This window comes from Amphiura filiformis, chromosome 11, assembly GCF_039555335.1.
Source record: "Amphiura filiformis chromosome 11, Afil_fr2py, whole genome shotgun sequence".
NCBI lineage: Eukaryota > Metazoa > Echinodermata > Ophiuroidea > Amphilepidida > Amphiuridae > Amphiura > Amphiura filiformis.
Window position 1 is genome coordinate 23,471,578 of NC_092638.1, and position 14,869 is coordinate 23,486,446.

The following is a 14,869-nucleotide window of genomic DNA, read 5'->3' on the forward strand; positions in this document are numbered from 1 at the left end:
CCCATCAGACTTGGTGTCCCTCCAGTCATGGTCAGTGCCCCCAATAATTATGGTGACCCATGCCACTCCACCGACTCTACAGTGTAGCCGGGACTCTAGGTGTTATTCTGGTAGATTGTATAAGGAGCTTGCATTGATCTAAGTTACACCATGGTCGTATTATATACATTGTAGTGTACTTGTAGTGCTGAAACAGAGGAAGGGTGCCCAGGGTGGCCAATGTCTCACACACCAATGTCAAGCCCTTTTACTTTTAGTTTTTATTCTCATATGAACACACCCTAAATCTTGTTTCTATATAGATTAACCCACCAGGTGGTAACAATAAGTTTTAATTGAGGGTTTCTATTATTATTCAAATGCCTGGAAATAATAGCTTTTGTTTCTTCAAAAATAATCGGTTTTGAAAATTAAACTGTTTAAGCAGCATTCGTTCAAACAATGTATTAGGAAGTTAATTGATGTCCAAATCTTAAGTTAAAATTGCTTAGGCCTACATATGAACACACCCTAAATCTTGTTTCTATATGGATTTAATAACCCACCAGGTGGTACCGATAAGTTCAAATATCAATTTTAATGAGGGTTTCTATTATTATTCAAATGCCTGGAAATACCTTTTTTAGTTTTTGTTTCTTTGAATATAATCGGTTTTGGAAATTAAACTGTTAAAAAGCGCCATTCATCCAAACAAAATGGATTAGGAAGTTAATTGACCCAAGCGTGTGTACAAGAAGGCAACAAGTTCAAGTTTATTTGAGAGGCCATTCAACATCCACCTCTTTGTTATGATAGAAGCTTATTGAGACTGGTAACTCTTTTAAAGCTGTAATTTACGACACAGGATACATTTTACGATGAAAAATTATGAAATAATATCGAACAAATGCATGTAACTTTGGCTCTGTACATGTAGAATTTTGCCTGTGCATGAAAAATTCTGTGTTTTTCAGCCCATTTTGAGGAAAAAATAGAGAGTTGTGCATAAATTTTATGTTCATCAAAAGGGAGGACTTTGCAGGTGACACCTTGGTCTGGTGCGGACATTTTATATAAATGAATTTAGAGGAGCAGCAACGACACCACTTGCATTACATTCCAGATGTTAAATCTACATCATATGCAAAATTTGAGGGAAAATGAACGAGTCCGTTTTATTTTAGGGCGATTTGTCTATAAGTGGTCTTTACATGTAGCCCTATGGAGAGAGTGCCTGTTGAGGGCGCTATAACCCCCATTTTAGGAACAAAAATGTGATTTAAAAAAACCGGACACGTGCGAATTTTCTAAAATTTGCAGAGATGTAGTATAGTATGAACATGTAGAAATATAATCAAGTAGTTGCCCTACCTGCTCTTCTCCGAAAAAAATAAAAAGTCCTATACCTCAATGATAATGAAACCTAGGTGTGAAGTCAATTTTGAGTTCAGTATTTCTGCCTTGAAAGAATTTTGCAAGCTTTAAGATGATACCTCATTTGCTATAAAAATCGATCAAATCCCAGATTCTTATTTTTCTGTCTACTATATCTTGAAAAGCACTTTGCTGCAAAGACCCCCTTTTGATGAACTGCATCACAAAATGCACCAACTGTGTTGTGGGCACAGGGTTGCAAACCAATTTCACCTGTCAACTTGTCTCTGGTGGGTGGACAGGCATGGCTCCACCCAAATCAAATATTCTTGTTATTTGTTTGTTTGTTTGTTTGTTTGCTTGAAAGTAAGCAATCTACTGATTTTAATCGGAGGAACACTACATGACATGTACACAGTCACATACATGTATGTATGATATGAATATGATAATTTGATATACGGTAAAGTTAAATCAAATTCTGGAAATAAAATTTGCAACTTACATGCGACAGTTACGTCTGGTAACTCCGAACTTCATCAGGCATCTGATTGGTCACATGACAAACGGCGGGGAAGATTTTGCAAAGCTTGGTCCCAGGCGTGCGGCAGTTGAAAGCGGAGTCCCCCTATTTTGTTGGTGGCTGGCTGTCATGTGACCAATCGGATGCCTGATGAAGTTTGGAGTTACCGGACGCAACTGTCGCATGTAAGTTGCAAATTTCATTTCCAGAATTCGATTTAACTTTACCTTATATGTTATTTACTGGATGACTGATCTACACCAAGATATGAATATGATATTCATGAATTAATTTTTTTTTTGCTGAAGAACAAAGTTTTAGAGTCCTAAAACAAGCCCAAAGCAAGCCAACAATGATTGGTAAGAAAGGAGGACCCTTTTGAACAATTTAAAATAAATAAAATAAAAGTGGACACACAATTTGAAAAGAGGACACAAAAGGTTCACTTATTGGACCATTATTGACTTGTTTTGGAACTTTAATAGGTTTTTTTTTTCTCTCTTGGTCCAAATGTGACAGGCACGTTAAAACAGCAATTAACACCCCTGGCCAATTTTGTGCCTATTTCTGCATTTTTCTCAAATATTATAGCGCATTGGTGACAAGTAAGATATGCATATTATAGGGGCAAGGACTACAACTACTGTACCGTACTGAAAATTCAGCAACTCAAAGCAAGTAGTTATTGGTTTATTGATCAAATATTGGTTTTCCCTTATTTTTGACTGTAACTCCACAACTGATGTCTGTGCTGAAATAAAATTTCCAGTGCAGTAGTTGTAGTCCTTGCCCCTATAATATACATATCTTACTTGTCCCCAATGCGCTATATTTTTAAAGAAAAATGCAAAAATAGGTACAAAATTGGGCAGGGGTGTAGTACCCCCTTAAATAGCTTACAATGTCTATATTTGGACCCTTTCATACAGAAAATGTACCCAGTTTAGTAAAAGTTGCCAATTAAATAATTAAACACTTGAGTAAGTTTGAAAGTTTACTCTGTTTAAAGTAGGCCTACAGCCCTACATGTAGTAGCACATTATACTCTTGTAAAAAATTCCATGGTTTTCCTTTGCTTGTGAATGATATACAGAAATATGGTATAATAAGCAGTGCTATTAATAAAGGCAATTTGTTTAAAAAAATGTTATAACAAGGTTTTCTGACTTAAAAATCAGTGCTATGCATGATATGCATGATATCATGGAAATAGCATTCACACCATTCTGGTTTGACACAGTTTGTATAGGGCCAGCCACTCCTGTCTCAACTCAAAAGAAATTTTTCCATTTCACTGATTTTGATGAATAACCCATGGAAATTATGACCCAGGCAGTACGTCAAGCGATATCCATGGAGGCCAGCGGAAATGTGAAATATTTATGTCACTCTAAAAACTTATTTTTGCCATTGGCTATATTCATGAATCAGCACATATTTTCATCATCAATTAATTATTTTCAATTCTCATTATCGAATATCAATTTTTAAATATTTAACAATTATGTTTCCATCAGGATTTAGGTTTTTGAAATGGGGCCCCTCTCATGATAAAAATCTCTTCCGGCATAATATGCACCTCCACAGTCCACATTTTGACCAAATACAACTCTATTGGCCATTCTGGCAATTTTGACCTACATTTGTTTTGGTTTCAATACTAAGTTAGGGACCGTTCACAAACATTTGGGGCCTGCTTCAAAAAGAAAAATTAACATATTTTTTTCAGGCTACCCCCTTTCAGACTTAAAATTATTATCAGCCCCCCCCCCCATTTGGCCATGAAAAATGAATGTCAATCCCATAAAATATAGTGTAAAATCATGTTCTATGAGAAAAATTAAGGTGATATTTGTAAAGGTCCCCCTTTAGAGGGATAAAAAATTTCAGGGCCCCCTTTTTGCATCAGCCCCCAGCTAGTACAAGTGCTTGTGATGGGTTCCTTAAGGCTGATTCAGACTGATGTGATGCTATAAAAACTGCCTCTGTGTAGCCCAGTTCTGTCTTTGTACATATTTGAAGTCCTGTTTAATACTTTCAAGAAAAGATTTCTGGACATAAAGGTCTTTATATGACAGGCACCATCACTGACAGACACAGTGTCACTGGGATATTTTCCTTTTAAAAGTGTAATAAAAGAAAAAGTATAATATAATCATGTTTAATTTACTCTAAATTTTGAATTTATTTAAAAATATGCTAAAATAAAGCCAAGTATTCATACCCAGAGCCCTTTGTCTTCTTCGCTGATGACATTGACATGGTTATATGCAGGAATCAGTAAACAAAAAAGATGATCAACTAGTCACATGTATCATGTATGCAAACAGTGCCATGAATTACTTGCAAGTTCACCGTCATATGCATGACTCAGTGTATGTATCTTCCTGCATGATGAGACAATAGACAAAAATTAATTTGACTTCATATTTATTAACAAATTACCATATTTGGTCAATATTTCATCAAATACATTTTGATGTGCTTGATGTTGAAACAGTTAATTATGATCATCCTCTATTCATCATTCATAATGCTGGAATGCCGCAATGCCAGTTGTGAGTTTATGTACATGTATGAGATGATTGGGTGAATTTGAGTCGATGGTGACATCTTCGTTAATTTATAGCACAATTTGATACAAATAATGGATGCTAGTATGGTGCAACTTTTGAAAGCAAAATATTTTCCGCTCGTATGCCTGAAACCCGGGGGTCGGGTGTACTTGAATTACATTTTGACAGGGGTGTGCTGTGGGGGTACTCAAAATACATTTTGATAGGGGTGTGCTGGGGGTACTCAAATTACATTTTGACAGGGATGTGCTGCTAGAACTCTGAAACCCCTAACCATATATTAAGTAGGGATTTTATTTTACTTATTAAACTAATTTGCCGGTTTTTGACCAATTTTTCTTAAACCGGGACCCATGTTTAAGAGATTTTTTCTCACTATCGGGGAACCAAAGCAAGGTACAAGATACATATATAGGCGATGGCTGATGGAAGGGTGACACACACCCCTAATTACCACAATTCACCTTCATTATGGGCTAAAATAGTCCTCACAGCAATTGTCCCCATAATATGTGACCGTACACCACAGATGAGCAGTAAATGTCCTCAATTGTATTCTGAGTTACAGTGTAAAATGGGCATGAAGGTCATATTCATAGGTATTTCAATTTGGTGCTACGTGTATCTCATTAAATGAGGTACACGTAGCACCAAATTGAGGTACCTATTAATACGACCTTCATGCCCATTTTACACTGTAACTCAGAATACAATTGAGGACATTTACGGCTCATTCGTGGTGTACGGTCACATATTGGCCCAAAATACATGTATGCTTGTCACTCCTCAATTTAAATACTTCCATCGCCACTGTCATAGCTATGGGTTTAATGCCATTAGGATAGGAACATAACACCTTTGCATTTTTGACACCTTTTTCTTTTTGTCTGGGTATTTGTTTTTATTTGAATTATGCACAAAACAGTATAGTTTGGTCTTTGATTATGAGGATTTGAGAGCCTACAAGAAGAATGTCTTTGTCGTTTGAATTCTTTGTTGACCAACAACAGCTGACTTCGTTGTTTTCTAAACTTTGTGTAAAATACAGCATATTAATTACCAGACCACCCAATCAAAAGAGCAACCATTCATAATTCCTATGCAGAAACCAAATTCCCATTGTAGTACAATTTCACCTAGAAACAGTGATCCCATAGGTCGATTAGATCACCATTCTATATGAGGTAATCATTGAATAATTATAGAGACAAGACAAGTGAGATGAGAACAATTCAATTGATGATGATGAGAGCTAGTTCACATCCTTACGCTATATCGTTAGTGATGAGCCATCTTGGCTAGTGATGGAAGATGAGTAATATGACCATTGTGTGATGATGAGGTGATATAGATGGATAGCCCAGGAGGAGCACTGGATGTTGAGTGTCAGTGATGAGGATAAGAAGCTGTCGCCAAGGTATCAAGGAATCAAGGAGGATGCAGTGGCGTTAAGAAGTGTCAAACTGTCAAGGAGGACGTATTGGTTTCATGAGTGATGAGATTCGTCATATTTTTGAGATGGTTTATAGAAGTCAACATTCTTTTGAATGGAAATATTGGGAATTTTGATTGAGATATAAGACTTGTAACCATGGCAACATTGTTAGTTTCTTGATTGATGAGATATTTATCATATTATGGACATCAATTTTCTTGTGGATGGAAATATTGCTACTTGTGAATGCTTGAAGACATACTGATACTGGTAACCATGGTAACATTTTGAGTGACTCTTCACAGTGATTGCAGATCAATAACATTATGGATCATATTGGACTTTGTGTTTGGATTCCCATTGATGACATTGAAAGTAAGATTTTGGGATGCAGGTCGTTAGTCCAAAGGGTCATTAGCCTGAAAATCCAATAAGAGTCTTTAAGCTCTAATCCTTACCCTAACCCTAAATTTTACCCTAACCCTAACTTAAAACCTAAGCCCTAACCTTAACCATATTAAATCCTAACTTGAACCTAATCATAGCCTAACTCTAATGCTAACCGTAACCTTAATTGTAGCCTTAATCCTAACCTAAAATGCCATAAACCCTAAACTTAACCCTTTTTGAACTAGTGACCCTTCGGACAAAAGAGCTGTGACACAGTTCTTCCATGATATTACTTATTTTGCAATTAATGAAATTGTCAACATTTCATCCGCTCTTTGTGATTAGCTATGGTAGTGGTGCATCGTGGATCACAGCTGATGTGCCAGTGACGACTGTGTTTATTATTCCATACAAGTTTTGTGTTGTCTTTAGACCTGTGTAATCATGGTAATAGGCCTGTTAGGGGTGTCACGCCTGGACTCCTAATGATAGACATGTCAAATTGTCTTTGTCCTAAAAGTACAATCAACCCTTGTTTTTAACTAACTTTGAAAAGGCAAGCTTGTTGAAAGTGATGAAAATTACACCAAATTTAACTGACATTTAATTAACATCCATGGTGTCAGTTGAAAAGCTTGATTCTTATGAGATGTTCGAACTATTTTATTCCACTTCCTATCACTAGAATCTACGGCATGTCCATCTATCAGGGCACAGTTATTCAAACCCCAATACATTTGCACATTCATTGAATGACCTTTGACAATTTGGGTACAAAAACTCATACCCTTCAACATGAGGTCAAATTTTGCACTATGATTGTTTAATTGAGGTTATTGAACTATGCCATTGGGGTGAGGCCATTGTGGTTCATAGTGTATTATAGTCTTCCTCTGCCTCCCAGCACCACACATTGTATGTCTGTGCTCCCAGTTTGCTTGGGGAAACCTAACAGTTTTAGCTTTAAATTGTATTTCACCATAGATCCAGGATCTGTGATTTCACACTTTATGATACATTAAATATGTATGATACATGTAGTACATATTTTAAAATATCTCTTTAAAAATAAAAACAAAAGTACAAATAAATTAAATCAATTCCAGGTTCCACAAATCAGCAGGCCACAGTTTGTTTGAATGGATGGTCTGTGTACTGTACAGACACTTGATTCTTGTGACTGATTTAAAAGCCAGTGTTAAAATGGTAAAAATAATTTTTATCTCTCTAAAATTGGCCTGAACCTCTGACTTGAACTTTGGCTTTGAAAAGTGACCCACGATGCAACCATATATCAGTGGTTTGTAAATATTGCATATATTGTTCAGTGTAGAAGAGGAAATTACATAACATTGAAACTGTTTTAACTATTTCAATTGAAATGGATTATGAAACTCACGCTTTTTTCTTCCTCAAGTTCAACTCCATCATGTTTTAATCTGGTTTTGGTATCAGGGATGAATAATACACTTGAACTTGTGTACAATGTAACTTGTCAGGCCTAAAAAATTGTTTGATTGGCATAACCCGACCTACCCTAAAAATGGGCCCAACCCTGACTTTTTCTTCTTTTTTTGCAAAAAAAAATAAAAAAATAAAAAATTTAAAAATAAAAAAATAAAATAAATTTAAATAAAAAAGAAGAAAATTGTTCCAAAGCCTTTATTTCAGCTTAAAGAGTTAAAAAAAAAAGAAAATATCCTGACCTACCTACATGTACCGTAATTTTTTTATTTTATCAAACCTGATTATGCAAAATTCAAAATAAGAACAGGAATCTATAATGATATGAACACTGATGTTAGTGATGTAAAAATACACCAATTCATTCAAGGAAAAATTGACAGCAAAACTGTTATGAGTCTTGTGTATTGAGAAATTAATTTAATTTTCAGTGAAATTGAATGACCAGGCATTTCTAAGTATCTGGTGCTTTTCCACGTAAATGTGATCTTGGACAGTGTACGTAATAGCATTTAAACAATTCCCCAACCACCTGACAATTCCCATGCTAGGGTATGACACCGGATTATCAACAATGATTCATGCATTAAAACGCCTCTGGCATCTTATTTGTACTTTGCACCTTCCTTTTTAATCAAGCGTTTCAAATTCCCTTGTGAATTGGCCTGATAATGAATGAACTTGAAATTTTGAACGCATAATTGGTGGTTAAGCTTACTTGATTTGGTGTAAGCTTACATAACCTGGAGAGATCGGTCAGCAAGGTTAGGAGGATAGATAATAAAGCAAGGCTATTATTGATGTACATATTGGTGCACTGTTTTCATCAATCTTGTTCATTTTTTTTCACATTTTTATTATTATTTTTTAATATTATTATATTTATGATATTGAACCAAGCAGAAAGTGTGAAATAAAATGTGATGGGGGGGGGGGGGTCACCTGCAAATGGATATGGTTCTAAACATGGACCCTTCAACATTAACATCAAGGGTAATTTACAAAATTACATGTAGTCAGATGAGTGACTGCACTGTGATCAAAATGGGGAGGGGGTCTTTTGGTACAAAATATTGAAAGGTACACAGCGAAGTCTTTAAAACATTTAAAACATTTTAAGAATTGAACATTTTAGGTAAAAATTTTGCCAAAGCTTACAAAATGTGGGGACTTGTGGTAAAATGTGCCAAGTTGTACTCCCAAGATATGGGTTTTTGTGAAAAATTGCTAGCTTTTGCAGGAATGATTGAGAAATTAATTGAGTGAATTGAAAATGGGATAACTGTGGATTATAAAACAAAAATCTGACTGAAATTGAAAAAAAGAAAAAGGACCTCCTCCTTTTTCTCAAGCACTCCAGGAAAAGGCCGGCAAAGTATTTTAAACAATACTAATTTGACATTGGAGGGGGTAAAAAGCTTTGTCCCTCATCATCATGAAAATCATCTGGATGAGAACCAAAACATGAGGCCTAAGGTCAAAATCTCATACCTTGTTTTGTGGTGCCTAAACATTGTGTTTGATCTGACCTGAAAGTAGTACAGCTTGTGTTTCAAAAGTTTCCTAGAAAAAAGGTGCATGTAATCATGGTAATGGTGGTTCTTAAATTTTAAAACCACAATCATTACCTAATTTCACTGCCATTCAATTAAAAAGAAAATATAGAGCACTGATGAATGTGGTAGAAGCAGGATATTGTTGATGTTTCTATGGCAACAATGGTGATCTGACTACCGGAAGTGGTGTACAGTTTCCTTCCTTGATGCAGTGGCAGTTATGCTGGGTTTTCTTGTTCATAAATGACCAATTGATGATATCATGTAGCCTATTTAATACAAGCCCCTGGTAAAACTTTTGAACTTGAGAAAGTTCCAATTCTGTCATAAATTCTTTGAAGAGGATTGATGTTGAAGAAAAAACATAGAGGAACATAAATTTACAATTTGTCTTGAAGATTTCATTTAAAAATTTCCACATATATGTGACGTGATCAAGGGGAATGAGTCACATGTCGACCCTGGTCGAAAATGAGTTTTACATTTGTTTCTAAAGAGGACAGTTAGAGCTTTCAGAAACTGAAACCCCCATGTTGATACGGCTTTTCTTTGCAAAGTTACGTAAATTTATCAATCGCTGAAAACAATATAAAATAAAAGAATTTTAACACTTTCTTTGCCAATATCTCAAAATCAATATTAGCGACATCCCACTCACATATTGTGATCATAATTTGCTTAATTTTTGTGTCGCCTGATAAGGCAGGAGACTATATAATCACTTTTCCGTATGTAGGCGTGTGTGTGTGGGCGTGTGCGTTTGTAAATGCCGTCTAACGAGGACCTACATATGGATACACACCGTAAAACGAGGACACACCTCCAAACGAGGACGTCCTCGTTTTGAAACTATGCCCAGGATGACGTAAATGATGCAAATATGCATATAAGATAGGTCCCCATAGCGGGTATGGGGACGGGTCTCAGTTGGATAGTAAGTTGCCTGGTGTGTTTGCGTGAGGTCCACGGTGTGTCGATTAAAAACGGGTGTGTAAGTCCTCGGTTAGATCCTTCTAAAGTCGAGGTCCTCGTTTGAACGTATTTACAAACAGGGGTGGGGGTGCGTGTGTGCGTGTGTGACAAATTTGATTAAAGTTTTGGTTTTCGCCTATTTTCTCGGAGACTAGGAGTAGCACGTTTCTCAAACTTGGTGGGTGGGTGCATCTTGACCCGAGACATAACCGGTTTGTATTGGTTAGTGGGTCAAGGTCACTGAGGACCTCTAGAGGTCATCTGAGGTCACATTAGTTAAAACTGTCGTATGGGCATGAAACTTGGTAGGTACAGTCAACATTTCAAGACAAATTTTTTGAAGGTCATTTCAAGGTCACCAGGGGTCATCTGAGGTCAAATTAGTATAAACTGTCGGATGGGCATGAAACTTGGTGGGTACAGTCAACATTTAAAGCCAAATTTTGGAAGGTCATTTCGGGGTCACCAGGGTCATCTGAGGTCAAATTAGTAAAACTATCGGATGTGCATGAAACTTGGTGGGTACAGTCAACATTTAAAGCCAATTTTTGGAAGGTCATTTCGAGGTCACCAGGGTCATCTGAGGTCAAATTCGTAAAAACTGTCGATGGACATGAAACTTGGTGGGTACAGTCAACATTTAAAGCCAAATTTTTGGAAGATCATTTCGAGGCCACCAGGGGTCATCTGAGGTCAAATTAGTAAAAACTGTCGTGTGGGTATGAAACTGAGTGGATACAGTCAACATTTAGAGCCAACGTTTTGGAAGGTCATTTCAGGGTCACCAGGGGTTAAATTAGTAAAAACTGTTGCATGGGCATGAAACTTGGTGGGCACAGTCACCATCAGTCAGATAATCGTGCCTAGCCGATAACCGCCAAATTCATTTACCTCGACCAAAAGTAATCACAAAAGCAGGCGGTTGCGAAAGCAGGCGAGACTCGTGGTTCGAGAACCGCCTTGTTAAAATTTTAATTAATTAATTTTAATTAATTAATTTTAATTAAATATCTTATTATTAATTATCATATTATCTTATTATTTGTCTTCCAACAAAAGGTGCATTCTCAATGGATTCATGTAGTATTAGCCCATCAATATCATCGTCAGATGACAAAGACAGCACGTCACCTGACTTCATAGATGGTACCTGCCCAGATACCTCGGAAATAAGAAGACCCTCTGACGTCACACTTGTACTGTCCGATACCCGTAGTGGGAACCCCAAACCGACTCCACCTGCACGTTCAAATTCATTGCCTCACCATGAGTCAAGCATGCCAGGAGGAAGGGTAAGTGGGGTAAGTGTTCCTGTTTTCAATGGTTTGGGTACTTTTGAGCTCGACTAATCAACTGCTTTAATAGTAGTGCCAGAAGTGGGTAAATGAAATAGCTGCCATGCGAAGCTGCCATGTATTAGATGAGTACAATTTACTGTGTGTGAATTGGCAAACGTTCACAGGGCAGCTATTTGCATGTACCGGGGTACACTTCTGGCACACTAAACAGTCGCTATATACAGGCCTGCCAACTGTCCCTCATTTTGATGGACTGTCCCTCATTTGGGGTTTACCAAAGTGAAAATGAGGGACAGTCCTATTTTCTGAAAATTTCAGCCATGGCAAATTTAAATGTAAGAACAGCAGAAAATGATGAAAATGTCTCTTTAAAATTTGCAATTGCAATGGTATTCTCTTTAGTCTTGTGATAAATTCAGACCTGCAAAACCTTTGAATTCAGAAAGTATTGCACACCTCAAGTCTTTGAATTTGTCAGTACCTGGTTTGTGTACATGTACATGGTTTTAGTGTCAATGTCCCTCATTTTGGTATCTGTAGCAATACTGCTCAACGCTTCAGGTGAAGCCAGACGAACAGGTTGGCAGGTCTGTATATAGTTAGTGAAGGCAGTGCAGTGAGGCAGGGTGCACCTGGAGAGGGGGGGGGGCAGGGTGCACCTGGGAGAAGGGATAATGGCTGAATTGTGTCAAAAATAACTGATTTTACATTTGTCAGACTCCTGGCAGAGGGGGGAGGTTGGGGCTGAAGCCCCAAAGCCACCCTCTGGGCTAGCGGCTGGAAAGGCATTGCAAAATAACCAACCGCGCAGCTGCATTTAGGGCCTATATAAATTTTATTGGGCATTAGTGTACTGTACATGTGTCGTGTGTGCCTTGTATACACAATCAAAGTCATCAACAAAAGCAACAAATGAAAGGAAAAAGGAAACAAAACAAGCAATTTTTAGTTTCGAATGAAAGATCAGTATGTCTCTGTCAGGTCAGTGGGTCAGGGTATCCACTGACCCACCTTCTCTGTCAGGTCAGTGGGTCAGGGTGTCCACTGACCCACCTTCTCTGTCAGGTCAGTGGGTCAGGGTGTCCACTGACCCACCTTCTCTGTCAGGTCAGTGGGTCAGGGTGTCCACTGACCCACCTTCTCTGTCAGGTCAGTGGGTCAGGGTGTCCACTGACCCACCTTCAGAGTTGCCACAAAAGAATTCCCTAAATCATGGGAAACCGGTTCAGAAAGTCAGCGAAATTATGAACATTCATGGTGACCCATGGAAAAATTGCAGTAATTAAGAACAATTGCCCAATTGCATGAGCCGTTTGAAAGTCTCCAAAATACAGTGCTGTATGGATGGACCGAGAATCGAAGGAGGCAAGAGGGAGTTCTCCCCCGCTCGAAATACATGGACAAAATTGACCAAAATTAGTGTAGGTCTTCCTGGGAGGGGGCACATCACAAATATTTGGTGGGTATAATGCTCTTTTGTTGCTTCCCCTGGAATTTTGAGGTGGTGGGTCTTTAGGAGCTGATGTTATACTGGTAAATTGGGGGGGGGGGGGTATTTTGGTGCTGCGAACAGGTAAAAAGGTGTCTTTTGAAGCTGAGAACAGTCAAAATCAAGGGTCTTTCTTGACTTTCTGGATGGAAATCACCTGCAAAACAACCAGAAGTGTGAGGAATGAGCAATTTAGGGGTCAATAAGAGCTGAAATCAAGGGTCTCTCATGGCTCTGTTTTGGTAAAATTCCGGGGTCTTTCAGAGCTGTGCGGTCCAAAAACAGGTGTCTTTCTGACTTTCAAATTCCCACACCAATATTAACCTAATGTTAGCCCATTTTACACTTAGCTTTAAATTTGCTAAATGCTTTTATAATTTTAACCCTGGGACATTTTGCCCAGTATGCCACTGCTGAATTGGCTCAATTGCAGGTTTGGTTACACTGACCACTGTCCAGTGCATTGTCCACTATCAAGAACTTCCTGTTTCTTGACCATTGATCTGGAAAAATATTAAAGGTACAAGAAATCATAACAAAGCTCTATTTGGCATGCTTCGCCAATTTGTTATTGTGGGAAACCTGTGAAAATCAAAGTGGCTGAAACTATTAGGTCAAAGTTTAATTGGAGTTACAATTGATTATTGTGTGGGGTGGTATTTTCCAAATAATTGTATTAAATTTAAAAAAAAGCAAAACAAGCATTGAAAGGATAAATGACAAGGAGTTATCAGATTTCCTCGTTGTTGCTCTTTTGTTAGATTTTTTTCCAAACTTTCCAAATTACGGATTTTTCGGACTAGGTTTATTTTTACATTTATGGTATGTGTAAATTGCAGGAATCTTGCTACTTGATTAATTCTTGAATACAATTTCAAATAAAGTTAACACTTATGTAATAAAATAATTAAAAACCCGAGGAAGAAAATACTGATTGTGTTAAAAGTGAGGTAATACTATACAATACATTATGGGTCCAATTCAGAGGGTGTTCCCCCAAATATTTGCATATGATTTCATGTTTTCCTTCTTAGAACCATTTCCTTACATCAGTTATGTTTCATTGCCCACCCATACATAATTGCTGTATTCACAGTATTGAGGAAAGAAAGATTGGAAAGTATTTCCCTTTTTGTGATGGTGTACATTGCCATGGGTAAATCTACATGCCTGGTTTATGGCATTCCATGTAAACGAACAAACGCGGTTGGGTTTGGGGTATCTCCGGTCAAATAGCAGCATGTATGGGGGAAACCGTAGCTTGAAGGCCTGTGTTATTCAGTATATAAACAAGAGAAAGCTGAAAGTTGGGTGTGGTGTAGATTTTTTTATAGGGCAGTAACATATGAACTATTTCAAACTTCAAATTTTAATTTTGTTATAAATTCTTTACTCAAAATGCAGAAATAATATTAGTAATAACTGTCAGGAAAGGTTTCTGTCCATTTAAGGGGGTACTACACCCCTGCCCAATTTTGTGCCTATTTTTGCATTTTTCTCAAAATTTATAGCGCATTGGTGACAAGTAAGATATGTATATTATAGGGGCAAGGACTGCAACTGCAACTACTGCACTGGAAATTTTATTTCAGCACAGACAACAGTTGTGGAGTTACGGTCAAAAATGAGGGAAAACCAATATTTGATCAATAAATCAATAACTACTTGCCTTGAGTTGCTGAATTTACAGTGCAGTAGTAGCACTTGTTCAGTGCCTGTATGAGACCATGACAACCCCTCTCTGACATTACAAAATCCACCAGTTCGGCGCTGCGCGCCTCGCTTCTCGGCGCTGCTTGGCGCCTCGCTGCGA

General features: G+C 37.5%; 1 protein-coding gene across 4 annotated transcripts in view; it reads left to right on the forward strand.

Annotated features, from left to right (window-relative positions):
* Nucleotides 1–14,869, forward strand: part of LOC140164582 (active breakpoint cluster region-related protein-like) — a 92,978-nt gene that overhangs the window by 6,449 nt on the left and 71,660 nt on the right. For 3 of the 4 annotated variants that reach the window (XM_072187887.1, XM_072187886.1, XM_072187890.1), the window contains exon 2: nt 11,329–11,570. In XM_072187887.1, the coding sequence (XP_072043988.1) occupies nt 11,329–11,570 (242 nt within the window). The remainder of the gene's footprint in view (nt 1–11,328; nt 11,571–14,869) is intronic. The other variant, XM_072187888.1, reaches the window with a different exon arrangement.